Here is a 15,901-nt window from a genome sequence, read left to right as displayed (position 1 = left end):
GAGCTCTGGTAACACCCTCTCTGGCTTTCCCCATCCAAGCCTAAGGTGGCAGTGGCTTCTAGCTCTTGTTATGATATTATACTGTTGCTTTGCCAGCCCAGTTTGTCTTTGGGCTCTCTCAACACTTTTGTGCTAGTTCTCCATGTTAGCTCCTTTCATTGCACCGTCTGGCATGGGGCCTGTTTTCCTGCCTGAAATGTAAGTTCCATGAGGTCTGGGGTTTTGCCTGTCTCATCTGCTACCATAACCACAGCGTCTCAAGTAAATACTTTTTTTTCAAATTAACAGCCCTGTGGGATAAGTGTTAGTATCATTATTTTATATATCTGAAAAATAAGGCTCAGGCAGAATTTGCTCGTCCCAGACAAGTGGGTCTCAAACTCTAGCTTGAATCAGAATTACCTATAGAGCTTTAAAACATAGATTTCTGGGCCACCTCCAGAATTTCTGATTCACTAAATATAGGGTGAAGACTATAACTGCATTTCTAATAAGTTCCCAAGGGATGCTGATGCTGCTGGTCTAGGACCCACTTTGAGAACTACTGCCCTGCATGACGCAACTGGAAAGCAGCAGGGCCAGTCCTTATGTCTAGTCTTCCCACTGCATCTTGAAGCATAAGGGTATTTGACACCAAGCTCAATAGTCAGGAACGTGCCACCAAATATATATCAACTCTCTCAATAGCTCACTCTGGGACTGTAGTCCAGATCTCTATTACATTATTCATCCTGTTCTCTATTATTTGTAGTCTATACCACACTGAAAGTAACAAGTTTTTAAGTTTCCAAACATACATAAACTATTTCTTCCTTTCTTCTACTGGTCTATCACTGAACCTTCTCAAACTTCAAAAGGTATTCTTAAATATCAGGATTTAGTATGGGAAAATACCCAACCATATTTGCCATCTTCCCTTTATGATTTTACAGATTTTCACTTTTTCCCCTCTTCCTGAAGGATTCAAGTTAGTCCAACCAGGAACCCCTACTCTTCAATTTCTTAATCACCTTAGAGACCATACCCTGGAGTATCTTCTATTCTCATACACCCACCTTGAGTTGCCCCAAGGGCTGGGCACTCTGATTTCAAGACTCACCATCAGGGTTTTGATAAGAAGATAACATTTTGGTTTGATTTTAGTATACTTCCCTATCATGCCCAGATAGCTTTATTAGCCCTGGTAGTTGTTAGACTTCAGAAAACCAATATACACATGCCTGGCCTTCTCCTTGAGCTGTCAATAATTAGCCTTTCAGTACAGTGAAGAGATGAATGGCACATGTGTGATATACATTCTTTACTCTTGCACCTATACAGACATCACTAATCAACCACAGCATGTTCTCTCTGAGCCCCATCTAAGAACATTATATGGCATAATATTTCAAGAGCACAAGGCTATGGCAGATGTTCTGCACCTCCTGTGACATTGGCTCCCGTTTCCAGTAAATGGACACTTCTGCCTTTGCTGCTGTCCTCTGGGAAAAGAAAGAAAAGAAAAGAAAAGAAAAGAAAGAGGGAGGGAGGGAGGAAGGAAGGAAGGAAGGAAGGAAGGAAGGAAGGAAGGAAGGAAGGAAGGAGGGAAGGAGGGAGGGAGGGAGGGAAGAAAGGAAAGAAAGAGATAAAATACCCCACATCAACCTGCTTTCTCCCACCTCTTCAGATGTCATTTGTAAATGGAGCTGGGGTATTAGAAGGAAGGCAGTAAATTGTTTCAAGTTAATCATAAAGCTATCTTCACAAGTACATCTGTACTTTAAATATGTACATATATGAAAAAGTGGGCCTAAATTTTTCAACTTGAAAAGAAATGCTTTATCCTAATTTAATCTTTATCATTTCTAGAAAACAGGGAATTATAGCCACTACTTTCATCTTGTTTTTAAGTTATTTTGTTTTTAGAGAGAGGAAAGGTTATAATTTCATCAAATGCAGCTTTAAAAACTCTGTAGCTTTGTAGTAGGCAAGTCTGGATTCTAAACCTGGATCAACCACTTAATATGAGGGTGATTGTGAAAGAAGAAATTTATTTCAGTTTCCTCATTTGAAAACAGGGATAATAATAATGATGGTTAACCAGGACTGCTGTGAGGATTAGAAAAAAAAAAATAATAAAAGACCTAGCATATTGCTTGACCCAGAATAAGTAATAAATGCTAGTTAATAAAATTATTACTGTATTCTAAGCCTTGGAATTGCCACCTTATTTAAAAAATGGAATGTGTCACTCCTAGTTGGTATTCAAATTGTGATCAACTGATATTCTAATGGATGTAAAAAATTATTTCTTTTCTGAGATCACTGGACTATGACATGATCAATAGCTTCTCTCAAGTTTTTCTTCAGCTGGAAAATAAAGGTGCAAAGGTACTGAAGGCAAAATTATATGTAATCAAGCAGTAAAAGCTGTAACAAATTAGAGGTTTTTCCTTTTTATATCACTTTGAAAAGGGAAATTGTGCTAAAATTTTTTCAGCATTTAATTCTCTACCAAGAACATACTAAGCACTTTATGTGCATTGCATCACTTAATTCTGATAACCTTACAAAGCAGGTGTTATTATTTTTCCCACATCACCTTCTAGATGGGGAGATAGTCTCAGAGAAGTTCAGTGTTTGCCAAACTTACACAGGGAGAGCTTACATAAGGAGAGGAGCAGATTTAAATCAGAACTGAAGATGAGCTCTGAGACTTTACACTATTTCTGGAAAACAGAAATAAAGCCAGCAGTCATCCCATGTGCCTTGACAGCTACTGCCCACAGGTAGTTTCTAGGGACTCTGGTACCTCATTGACACATTTGCTCACATTTCTCTTCAAAAACATGGGAAGACAAATGCCCTTGGCCGCAGGCTTTTTCTTCTCCACTTTGAGATGCCAAATATGAATGGCTTATCTGAGGGCCATAATAGGTAAGTCCCCAATATTTAACCACTTCTTTTCTTCCTGGTAACTGTAGTAGAATTCCCTGGCTGGGTCAAGCAATCAGGAGATATTGAAGAAAGTGATCCACAAGTAATTCTCAGTGGTCCCCAGACACTGAGGCCCCGCTGTGCTGTCACATCAGGCATTAGGGTGCCATCACTTCAGCTGCACCAGAGGATAAGCAGGAGCCTGCCATTGCCAGCAGATTATCAAGGGATATGACCCAGGTGGTGGGCAACAAAATGAACACCTGACTCTTGGCTGGAGCTTCTCTCTTAATTCATCACTGCTCTCCAGTCCTGACGACCTGGGCTGGATGATGTAGAAACACCAAAAGCCAATTGCTGCTTTTGAATAATGGCTATTTCTTTTCCTGAGAAAAAACTAACAACTCTGACTTGTGTCTCTGTGAAGACAAATGTTTTCATCACCAAAGGCCTGAACTAAGGATTGGTTAGACACATCACTAAGGAGATATTCACATAATAAAAGGACTCTTTGTCAAGTTTTCTTTAAATATTGAACTCTCAGAGAAATAAAAATATTAGCCAAGTGACAAAAAATTTAACTGCCTCCCATTTTTGGGGAATATATCTGTTTTTTAAATATGAACTATGTGGCATCTGTCAATTCATTTACACTTGCACTATAGTAATAGTTCACCATGTGTCTACTTTGTACCGAATGTTATGCTGGGTGCTGCATCCTGCAGCAGAAAGAAGATGGAACTGGCTTTGTGCAGGCCACTTGTGCTATGCCTGTGAAATGCCTTCTAAAGTGCTATTAGGAACTCCTTCCTGACTCTAGCTGTCAAGGCCAAGCAACGCCAATCTCATCCCATGAATGTCTACCTTTCCTTCCATTTGTTCCACAAGATGTAGCAAAAGATGAAGGGAACATGGATGGTCAACTCCACAGCAAAATGCTTGAGATAATAATTATGGACTTTTGATCCTTAGTTCTTTCCCTTCTAACCTTGATTTACCTGATGAATCTATTGTATCACACTGAGGCTACGATACTGAGGGAACTAATGTTTAAAGCTTACTGCTCTATGTCCTAGCATTGTGTCGGGGCTTCACACGTAGCTTATTATTTTATATTCTTAACAATCCCATGAAGCAGGTACCTGTATATGCATTTTACAGATGAGAAGACAGGCTCAGAGAGACTAAAAATACGCTAGTAAAAGTCATCATCAGGATTCAAACTCAGGTCTAACAGAAACTAATACTTCTGCTCCTTTTAACTACTCCATCCCTTTCCCAAACTAGCTGTTCTTCCCAGAGCATCCCACTTATTAAGGGGAAAATATGATTATGTGAAAGAAAATATGGATAGAATTATTCATTAAAATAGGAAATTAGCATGGAGTTTTTTTAAAGATATAACACCCAAAAGGTCCTGTCTGCAGAGAGCTTTGCAGATAACACACGTCCTTATGCCTACAAAGGTTTGTTGAAGGAAAAGCTTGTGAATCACTTTCCACACATGGGGGTGTAAGGCAGGCTAATAATTTGGCGTTCTGGCAAAATGACATTATATAAGTATCTGTATACTCTCTATCTAGAGGGGAGGCAGAGCACTGGTGGGGAGGGCAGAAAGAAGTCCCCTGGTGTCGGGGCCCTGCCGATACACTCCTTAAAGCTTGGCACTTAGACAGCATGCCTCTCCAAGCTCTACTGATCTCCACAGTACAGGCTTCGTTGACTAAGGAAGGATGCCTTGGCTACAAATGACCAATGATCAGTGGAATAAAAGCAGCAGATGCCCCCATCCCCACCTCATCCCCATCCTATTATGGCCTTTGTTTATAATCTCTGGCTTCCACTGAATATCACATATCCCATTTCCCTTCCCAGCTGGTGCTGAGATGTAACAACCTGTCACCTGAGATACAGCCCATTAAAATTACATAGCACGGGTAACGGAGAATCCAGTGCAGGTCAGGACAGCAGGTAATTAGCCGTAACTTACAGAGCAGTCTTCAGGCGCTCTAAGGGCCTCCTGCCTTTACTCCCCTTCGTTTCTACTTCTTTGCATTCTGGAGGCCCTTTACAGAGGTATCTCTTGGGATCTGTTCAGCAGGGGTGGTTATTTGACACTGTTCTCATTAATTCAGCCACCAAGTCATTGCAGTATTGGGTTCACAAAGTTGTGGTGGGGAACTGTGACCATCATAATAGACCATCAATTCTCGAGCAGTCAGTGGGGTGCAGGGAGTGGATTCAGCTGTCTCTGCATGTTTTCCACAAATAGACAACTGAACAAACTTGGGTAGCATCAGAATCTAGAGGAGGCAAGTTCTTAAAAGGAACAGAATCTTAGATTTCCTACCAGTAAGGGCCCAGTAGAGTTTGCATCAGGTGCAGGGCCCTGGCTGTTTTCAAGTCCCCCACTGTGGTGGTTTTGTCTCAAGGCATTCCTTGGAGAGGATTTAACACGTATTGCAACAGGCAGGGCAAGCCAAGAGTGATGTTGAGTCTGGGGTAAGAACACCACAGACATGAGATGCTGGAGTCATTGAGAGTGTGGGTTTTGGAGTTGGGACACCTTGGGTCTGAAACTCAGTTCTGCCTGTGTGACCCTGGGCAAGTTACTTAATCCTTTTGAGTATTAGTTTTCTCATCTGTGAAATGGAAATTATACTACCTGCCTTACAGGGTTATTTTACAGATTAAATGACATAATGCAGGTGTATTAGTCTGTTTTCATTCTGCTGGTAAAGATATCCCCAAGAGTGGGTAACTTATAAAGAAAAAGAGGTTTAATGGACTCACTGGGGTGAGGAGGCTGGGGAGGCCTCACAATCATGGTGGAAAGCAAAAGGCACATCTTCCATGGCAGCAGACAAGGGAGAATGAGAACCAAGTGAAAGGGGTTTCCCTTGTAAAACCATCAGATCTTGTGAGACTCATTCGCTACCCATGAGAACAGTATGGGGGAAACTGACCCTGTGATTCAATTATCTCCCACTGGGTCCCTCCCACAATGCGTGGGAATTATGGGAGCTACAATTCAAGATGAGATTTGGGGTGGGACACAGCCAAAACATGTCAGCAGATAAAGTGTTTAAGGTAGCAAGCATTCAGAAAATGGCAGCTTTATTGGTATGCCTTCTCAACTGGTAAATTCTTAGGGAGCCAGTTTACTAGATCCCACAGGTGAATTGTGTTTCCAGAATCTTGGAAAAACTTGCCAGTGCATTAGGGTATTATGGGGCTCCATTATTGCAGTGAGTAGTCTGCAAACACTTTTCCCATCCTCTTGAAGGATCAAATCTAGGTAACCTTGCCCAACTTTATTTTAATGAGTAGCTTATCCCAGCTGTGACTAATAGGCTATATCCCCAATTCTTCTGGGGAGATGTGACTAATAGGCTATCTCCCCAGTTCTCCTGGGTAGGAACGGGTTGTTCCTACCTTCTGCTGAGGTTAGCTGGTTTGACACTGGACATGAGCAGGTTTACTATTCAGTCTCCTGGAAATCAAGTGAGAAGACACTTCCTAGTAGATGTCTCTCTAGAGTTAGATGCTCATCTGTGAAGCCAGGAGCCTAAAGAAATATTGGAATTTTCCAAAGACTCTGAGAGATGTCAACCTGAAGTATTGATAATCCTCATCACAGAGTGATTCAGCAATGAAGACTAATGATTTTTAAAAATCTTGTTGAGTCTTTTAAAGCATATTTTATTTTCCTGAGGATATGGTTCAAAAATTGTCTAATAGTCTCCAAGACTTTTGGTTGGCAGTTAAAAGGAAATGTATACTGAGAGAGAGACAACTAACATGTATTTTTCAGCAACTCTTATGTCTCAGGTTCTGGGATGGTTGTTTTTATTCACACTGCCTCGTTTAATCCTTATAACAGTCCTGTGGAGGTCAGAATTATAACCCTTAGTTTACAAATGAATGGAAACTTAGAGGTAAAGTCACATAGCAGCTTCTAAGTGACAGAGCTAATTGATTAAACCCAAGTCTATCTACAAGTCCAGTACTAGTGCCACCATACTGTAAATATATTTTGTTGATGCCTATTCTGTCTAGGCAGCATTATAAAGATTTCTATCAAAACAAAAAACATGTGAGAGGCATACAATAGAAAATAAAAACTTGGCTGGGAGCTGTTGCTTACGTCTGTAATCCCAGCACTTTGGGAGGTCAAGGCGGGTGGATCACCTGAGGTCAGGAGTTCGAGACCAGCCTGGCCAAGATGGCGAAACCCCATCTCTACTAAAAAAATATAAAAATCAACAAGGCATGATGGCAGGTGCCTATAAGCCCAGCTACTCAGCGGGCTGAGACAGGAGAATCACTTGAACCCAGGAGGCAGAGGTTGCAGTGAGCTGAGATGGTGCCATTGCACTCCGGCCTGGGCAACAGAGTGAGACTCTGTCTCAAAAATTAAAAAACAAACAAACAAACAAAAAACTTAAAATGTAAAGGCTAATCATAAACTCAATTCCCCAACATCCCATGTCTGAGAAGATTATCCCTATGGTTGACACGTTTTTATATTCTCAGATCCCTTGCCACAGCGTGTGAGGGAGGATGAGACTCAGCTGTAGTCTCACGGGAAAGGTTGCCAAAGGGATGCAACTATTTCCACAATGCACTTGACCACTGAACAGACTACTCATTTTAGAAATATGTACAGAGTCAATTTAGAGCAATTAGACATTCTGGACATTATGTAAACTGCTTGAGAACAGAGGCTCTGCCTGCCTTGCTCTCTCTTGGAACCTAAAATAGGTGCTCAGCAAACACTCATTGAAAGAATAAATTAATAAAAAATGGCATTACCAGGGAGTTATGGGCCAGCAGAGGGTTTTCATGAGGCTAAGTCATCTGCTGCCGGGTCTTAGAATGGAACACGGGACTATTTACGGTACCTGGACACAGCCCTCAGGCATTTTAGTGATAATTAAAAAATAATAATAGTCAGAAAAAGAATCCTTTATCTAAAAGTTCTAGCCAAAACAAAAACAAAAACAAAAACAAAACAGGTCTTATGAAATTTTCTCCATCCTAAACAACCTCCTAAAACCATTCATTGAAAAGCCTTTATCATGTGAAGGGGAATCTGTGAAATAATAATACATGCTATGAATGGTAGCATAGGACAAAGGCATAGATTTCTGGCCAGATACTCATGAGCTCAAACCCTGACTCCTAAATATGTATTAACTGTACAACCTAGGGAAAGCCCTTCAGCTTGTTTAAATGTCAGCATCTTCACTGGTAAAATGGGATATTAACTTCATTTTTACTTTACTGGGTTGTAAGAATTAAGAAACATTAACAGTAGCAGGCACAGAGCCTGGTATTTAGGAGGCTCAATAGATGTGAATTCCCTCCCTCAGTTCCCTCCCTTGCTTTCCTTGTTCTTTCCTGTCCTGACACCCACTTATTCTGAAACCCCAGAGGTAAGTGAGATCATGTAATTGTTTTATACATGTTCTTATTTCTTCTTTTCAAAGACTTTTAAAAAACCCATGATTTGGAGGACCTCTAAGTTTGCTACTGGATTTTTTCTATCAGGTCTAAAATATTAAATCCTATTATAAAACAGAAAAACAGGGAAGCTGGGGGCTGGACGATAAAAATTACTGTAATTAGTCAGGCAATATAATTTTTTAAGTCATGGCTTTCTATTTTACTGTCTTGGCTGTGATCTCTAAAAATGGTTACAGAAATATAATTGAAAAGGAGGTGGCCCTTGCTTCAGAAGTTACTGCTGTTTTAAGGGCTTTCACAGGGACATCTGTTGGATTTTTAACAAAAGAAGCCAGAAAGTTTCAAGAGAGAGTAAGGGAAACTATGGTTTACAAGGTATCCACATCTGTTTGGTATTCTGCCATCTGAGAAAGTTCGACTTCTGAAATAGCACGGGTCGCCTAGTTAAGCTTGAATCTAGGAACAGATGAAAGCTTTCTTTCCTCAGTGTTTCAATGGTAGAGATCAACAGCTGTTTATATCCTTTAATATCTAACTAAGGAGGAAGCTTTCACATCTGTCAGTATTTTCCGGTTCTATTTCCTTGGATCACAGTGGGGAGGAGATGAAGTTTGAACCCCTCCCAATTCCCAAGCAGAAACACAGAAATATGCCCAGTATTCAAAGCTGTAATTCTAAGCAGAACTCTCCGTTTCTCATTCACCCAGGGTCCTGTTTGCTTAGAATTCTTCTTTTGCTTTACCCTGACAGACATCTTGATTATTTCCATGATAATGACTCATGACAGCACGAAGATCAAAAAGAAGAAAAGTAGGCTGGAATCAGGGGGAGGAAAAAGGAGGAAATGGAGTGTAACAGAGAAAGTGGCTCCTAATAATAAGTTCTTCCAAAAGACCACAACAATAGCATCTGAGGGCAAATCACAGACGTGAGCAGGAGGTTGAAGACCCTCATAGTGAAGGTGGATGGTGAAGGTTTGTACTGACCCTAACATTTCACCTTAGAAAAGTTAAACAGAGAAAATGGAACCCTATGGAAGCAAGGTGCAGGAAATATCCAGGAATGAAAACAAAAGGATTCAGAAACATTTGTTTAACTTTGCTCTGATCACCAGAATCATATATGTGTTGGGCCTTTATAAAGATTATTTTTCCATCTATCCATCCATCCATCCAAAAACTTAAAATTTACCAGGACTAGACTTAGTGGGGGATAGTCAGATGAATTAGACATACTGCATAATTTAAAGAGCTAGCATTCTAATGGATGAAAGCCTTCACAGAGGACATGGTATCTGAGCTGAACCTCAAAGGATACATGAGAATTCACTAGACAGAGAAGTGAGTGATTATGGAAAAAGAAAAAAACATGAATAAAACCAGAGTGGTAAGAAACAGACCATTTCTGGGGGAATGAAAATTTCTGAGTGGTTACAATAAACAGAAGATGCTTATTAAAAGTACAGGTTCATAAAGAACTCGAATAACTCAAATGTAAGAAAACAAATAACTCAATTTAAAAATGGGCAAAGGATCTGAGATATTTCTCAAAAGAAGACATACAAATGACTAACAGGTATATGAATGAATAAAGAAAATATGGTATATATACATAATGGAATACTATTCAGCCTTAAAAAATAAGGAAATCCAGTCATTTGTGACATAAATGAACCTGGAGAACATATGTTAAGTGAAATAAGCCTGGCACAGAATAACAAATACTGCACAGTTCCTCTTATATGTGGAATCTAAAAAAGTTGATCTCATAGAAGTAGAGAGTTAGAATGGTGATTACCAGAGGCTGGAGGTATTGAGAGGGCGTTGGGGAGATGTTGGTCAAAAAATACAAAACTTCAGTTAGATAGAAAGCGTAAACTCAAGAGATAAATCATACAATGTGGTGACTACAGTTTTCTTTTTTAAAAAGTGTAGGCTTTTAGGTCTCACCTAAGAGATTCTGATTTAGTTGTTAAGGGGGAAGAGAGGATCAAGGAATTTGTGTTTTGAACAGAAGGCCCAAATAATTCTGATATAAACAAAAGTTTGACAACTGCAATATACACAGCTTAACATTTTCCAAAAGATACTAATGGTCTTTCATTAATTGAAAAAAAAGGTACCAGTGTCAAATTAGGAACCACCACATACTATTCTTTTCTTGGAAATTCATAATGCACATTGGCATATTAAAAGTCCTGTGGTAAAGAAATCAATTTCACTCAGCATTTCCAAACTTTTTTTCCTTGGGGGAAGAAATCTTTAAGATCTCTCAAAATACAAGTATGCAGTGGAGGATATTTGGGGTAGAGCTGAAACAGAGGATTCTGACCAGGTAAGCATGTTCCCTAAGCATACTGAACGACTAAGAAAATGTCTAGAAAAATAAAGCAAAGTCAATTACTCTGGGGGATATAGAGGCATCCATTAATTTCTTCCAAGCAAAGCCTAAAACCACCTATGATGTCCTGTTTTGCAGCCAGACAGCCAGAAACTTCCTCTCAAGTAACACACCATGGCTTTGTACTATGATTTCTGGTCAGCAATTCTATGGGGTAGCCACAATTGCAGAGAGAACAGGAGTATGCAGAATTCAAAGCATATAGGTGCAGACACAAGGGAAAGGACACAGAGGAGGTAGCCTTGCCTACATTTATTTATCGTTATTGCTATTACACGTTCAGCACAGACCATTGGCAGTTGCTAGTAAGGCTTTTGGAAAAGAAAAAATCCTTCCAGCTCCAAAAGTAGCCTATGACAGTCAATGAAAAGAGCAAGAGACATGAACCTAAGAAATTTCCACCACTCTGAGGTGCTTAATATTATGCCCAGGGGAGTTTTTGAAACCTGCCTTCTTCCTCCTATGCTGTGAACTGGGAGATTTGCCCTGCCATACAACCTACCTCCTTCCTGTTAAGAAGGGGTAGGAGAGAGAGAAGCATGAGGGAACTGGACAAGTCAAAGCAACACCAGGATCCTGACAAATTGGTTTGTGTGCTGAATATTTCAAGATGTACATACTGTATCAATCAATTTATACACTTTTTTTCTGGTATAAACTTAATTACTTCCATACACCTCCTTCTCAACTTTCTATATGCTATGTGGGGACACATCCTACCCCAATCTAGAGGTGATTTCAATGGTGTGTTTTTTGTACTCCAACCATCCCAGGGCTTTTAAATCATACTTTCCAATAGCACAAGTATTTTTTCAATCATTCCACAAATATTTCCTGAGTGTCTACAAGGTTGCAGGGCTTTATGCTAGGCACTAGAGCTACAACAGCACAAATAGGAGATTGCAGATTCCTATTGCGCCTACAGCATAAAACACTGAATTCTAAATTCAGTCTGAAAGTGCATGGAAAAATCTAACGACCAGCATCATAAAGAAACATAAGAGACAGAAAAGACTGACTGGTCTTTCCTTTTGAATTGTTTTAGCCCGTAGCACAAAGCAAACAAAATAAATTGCATTTCAAGTGTCGAAGTGTATCCAGAAGTTATGCAAGGGTTAAAGTAAACAGCACAGCCTGGAATTAACAACCTAGGATTAGAAGAGGGAGGAGAATTCCAGGATCTCTTTTTCCCCAGAATTTGAACCCCAGTTTGCTTGATCCCCAAACAAATCTATGAATTCTCACACCGGGATTTCTTAATCCTGAGTTATAAATACCAGTAACTGCATCAGAGTCCATCAGAGTAACTTTAGTCAATTAACCAAAAAATAATAATCTTATCAAGATAACTGAGTCTGACATCTAGTCCTAAGAAAGTCAACACAATCACATCTGACATTTCACCAAGTCAGTGTTCCCCAGCATGTGGTATGTGTACCACTGGAGTCCACAAAATAAATGTAAGTGGTCCACACATTTTTTTTTTCATTTCAATGAGGCTCTTATATATCACTCACTACAGGTACGTGAGTGATGGAATTAACGCATAGGTGCTACCTAGCATTCAAAGGCAGTCTGCAAATTTTCACAGTGAGGGTTGTGAGGGTGACAAAAAACTGAGAGCTGGTAATGAACTTACCCACGCATGTTGGAAATATTTCCTCGTTGTTGATCTGAACCTCAATCCAATCCATAAGAAGGTTCATGTACTGGGGAGCTGGCAGCGCTGTTGGCTTCTTATACTTGAGGTCATCCTGCCACCGATACTCATATTTGGGGCCCCCTGACATCACAGGGCAGGTCCGCTCAGTGCAGAACTCACAGATGGTGCCATAGATGAGGTTGATCCGATTGAAGAAGTCCACCACATGTACCGCCACCCAATCATTCTGGTCCTCCCCACTGGGTAGCTGCACAGCTGCCTTCAGGTCCACACCCGAGTTGAGGGATGCCTGAGCCCGTTTGTGCAGCTCAAACCTCTGTGTGCCAGGTTCAAATTTCCTCTTGGGCCGGAAGGTCTTGTCCTTGTTGAATACCTGCTTCAGGGCTATGGACATGGTCTTCTCTTTCTCTTCCTTTCTTTTGCAGGAAGCAAAAAGGCACCTGGAACTTTTTAGGGAGAGATCACAGCCCAACAGGGTTTTCCACTGCCAGCACTCAGGCCCCAGTCTTACAGCCTGTAGGTTTTAAGCTCTTTTAAACAGCCCCTTCCATCTTCCTCTTGAATGATTTCCAAGGGAACCTCATGTTCTTTCCTAAAGGTAGAAGAGAAAAGGGAACACATGAGTGCCCAGTTTGCCTTTAAAAAACGAGTCTTCAACCTGATTTCTACCTTGTGTTCTTGGCTGTGCCCACTCTCCATCCAGGTATATGGATATGGTGGTTAAGCCACTGCCCTGTGACTCTGTACTGTTGATGCAAACCATGCAAATAACTAAAGAAGAAAAGGCATCACACTCGTTTTGTTTATGGCCTTGTCAAATCTCTACTGGCTCTTCTTTGTGTGATCATAGGCTGAGTGGACCTTTCCAAGGTGTTAAGGATGAACATGTTGATCAATGGCCTGATCCTATCCCACATGTGCTAGTTTTTAGAGACCCACCCCCCAACAGCCCTTATTAAGTAGGCATGGGGACACTTCCCCCATCCTTCTAGATACAGATGATGGAAGAGGGGTGGCTATCACACCACACTGGCTAATAAGAATGTCTCTCCTAGGAATTTGGAAAAAGGACTCAGTCTTGGTTGGGCATTAGTGATGTGGCATTGGGTGAGAAGTGGTGAAAACTGGTAGAATCTTGTTTGGACTGTGTGTAGTGCAGTTGAGAAAGCTGCTCTGCAGAGCCACAGAGGAAGAGGAGAAAAAGGAGGAGGTGGAGAAAGGGGCTGCCGATACACAGAGAAACAGAGACAAAAGCCTAAGTGAACACAGGGAGAGGAAGACAAGAGAAAACGAGACAGTGAGAAGAACTAATCCTGATAATCTTCTAGAAACTGGTTCCAATTCCTTTTGAAGCCTAGCTGTGCTTCATGCCTTTTGCGATCCATTCACTTTTCCTGAATTAGTCAAAGCCCTTATTTTATTTCAGCTAACTTGAGTTGGTTCTGTTTCTTGCCAAACATTCCTAACTATGACAGTATTTGTCACCTTCCAATGTGCCATCCTTTATACCTTTCATCTCACATCTTAGACAGCACTTTGAGGCAGAACTGTCCAATAGAACTTTCTGTTTCCATGACAATGCAAATGTTCTATATCTATGGTGTCCAATATGGTACGCACTAGACACGTGTGGCTATTGAGCATTTGAAATGTGGCTAATGTGACTAAGGAACAGAATTCTACATTTTATTTAATTTTAATGAATTTAAACTTAAAAAGGCGCTCACGGCTACCACACTGGATGGCACAGCTCTGATGTCTTCAATGCTCTCTTCGCCACTAACTTGTTCATCCTCACAAAAATCTGGTGAGGTTTATAGTTTTATAATCGGTCTAACAGATTTATAGTGGGTATCATTCTTCCTGGGTCTCCAAGAGATACAATTACTTGCCTAACAAGATCCCATAGCTAGGGGGGCGTGCTGTTAGATTGAAATTCAGTTTGTTGACTCTTAGCAAATGCTTTCTCTACATGGCCATATATTCCAAAAAGTAATGGACTTCAACTTGTCTTTCCTACTGGTTTACAAACTTGTTTTACCCAGAGCTTCTATCCACATATTCCCCAAAGACTGCTGTAGAGATTGGTTGGAGGTGAAGGCTATGTTCTGTGGCCTTGAAAAAGAGAGGAGATAACTGATCCACTCTCAGGTCAAGCCCCAACAAAATAAGCCAACAGCTGTGGCCAGATTCAGAAGAGCCCAACACGGAATCTGTTAAAATGGGCTTGGAGCATGATCCCACTAAGTGCTTTCTCCCTGCCTGTAAGGGGTTCTGCCATTCCACACTCAAACAGGGCTTGATGATACTTTCAACCTTAAATTATTGAGGCCAATATACCTAAGACATCCCAATTTCCCCTTATGAACTCTGCTCTTGGCTCAGAATTACTAGTGAAGCAGCCAAATGCCCTGCCTCCCACCCCTAGTCCCAAGGCCTCTGGCTCTGTGCCTGCTCACTTCCTCCCTTTTAATCCCACCCTCTTCCTAATAGGTTTTCACTGAAATGCCATATCCGTAAGGTGGTATTTTTTTCCTATTCACAGGACATTGACCATTGACCCACCCCCCACCAAAGAGATCCATGTGGAAAAGCAGGTCACATGAAACTTTCTGCCTGAGAGAGTCTGTGAAATCACACTTCTGGGTACCCTGGAATAGGACCTGTAAGGATATCAACACATAAACTCTGCAAAGTCTAGGGAAAGAATGGAGTGATCTCTTTTCCTGAAGAATACCTTCCTAAAGGCTTAGCTTGCCTGAAAACAGGCTAAAGAAACCTGAAGGAAATTTCCAAAATAAAAGGATGAGCTAGAGGTTGGAAACACAGAGAAAGGATGGTGAGGACTTGTTTTTTAAAAAATAGACAATAATCCTTCTATGTCTCAAATGCTTAATTGCTGACAGTAAAACAGTAACCACTGAACAGCTGCCCCCTCAAGTCTTTAACAAATAAAACTTGCTCTTCTGTTATTCTGATAATGAGGGTACCATCAATGCCCACAGTCCTCAGAGCAACTTCCTTTCACAGCCATACACACACTTGGTGCCACTAATCCTTCTGTTTTCTCTCAGCCACGAGTGTCTACCTGCATGGAAAACATTGTGGAAACCTTCCTCCGTACCTGTGCCAGGCTCTTGTGGATGCCATCAACAAGACCCTCTGACACCTCTGATGGGAGCATGCGAATAACACCGAATAATCACAGCAAATCCTCCTCATCACAAAGCCTTCCATGGACTAGCACTCGCAAATATTTAAATAAATATTAAAACGCTGTTGGAAATTTGGGAATTTTTCTTCCAAAGATACTCATATAACCAATTTGAAGATATGTCTTTTTTTTTTTTTTTTTTTTTTTGAGACAGGAAGATCCCTGGAACCTGGGAGGGCGAGGCTGCAGTGAGCCATGACCATGCCACTGCACTGTTGCCTAGGCTGGAGTGCAGTGGC

General features: G+C 40.9%; 1 protein-coding gene across 1 annotated transcript in view; it reads right to left on the bottom strand.

The window, feature by feature from the left end:
• MOB3B (MOB kinase activator 3B) overlaps positions 1 to 15,901 on the bottom strand; it is a 210,090-nt gene that overhangs the window by 115,868 nt on the left and 78,321 nt on the right. Inside the window, exon 2 of the mRNA XM_023203896.2 lies at positions 12,425 to 13,040. Coding sequence (XP_023059664.1) covers positions 12,425 to 12,842 — 418 coding nt within the window. The 5' untranslated portion in view covers positions 12,843 to 13,040. The remainder of the gene's footprint in view (positions 1 to 12,424; positions 13,041 to 15,901) is intronic.

The sequence above is a fragment of the Piliocolobus tephrosceles genome, chromosome 14 (assembly GCF_002776525.5).
Source record: "Piliocolobus tephrosceles isolate RC106 chromosome 14, ASM277652v3, whole genome shotgun sequence".
Classification (NCBI taxonomy): Eukaryota; Metazoa; Chordata; class Mammalia; order Primates; family Cercopithecidae; genus Piliocolobus; species Piliocolobus tephrosceles.
This window is presented reverse-complemented; position numbering and strand designations above follow the sequence as displayed.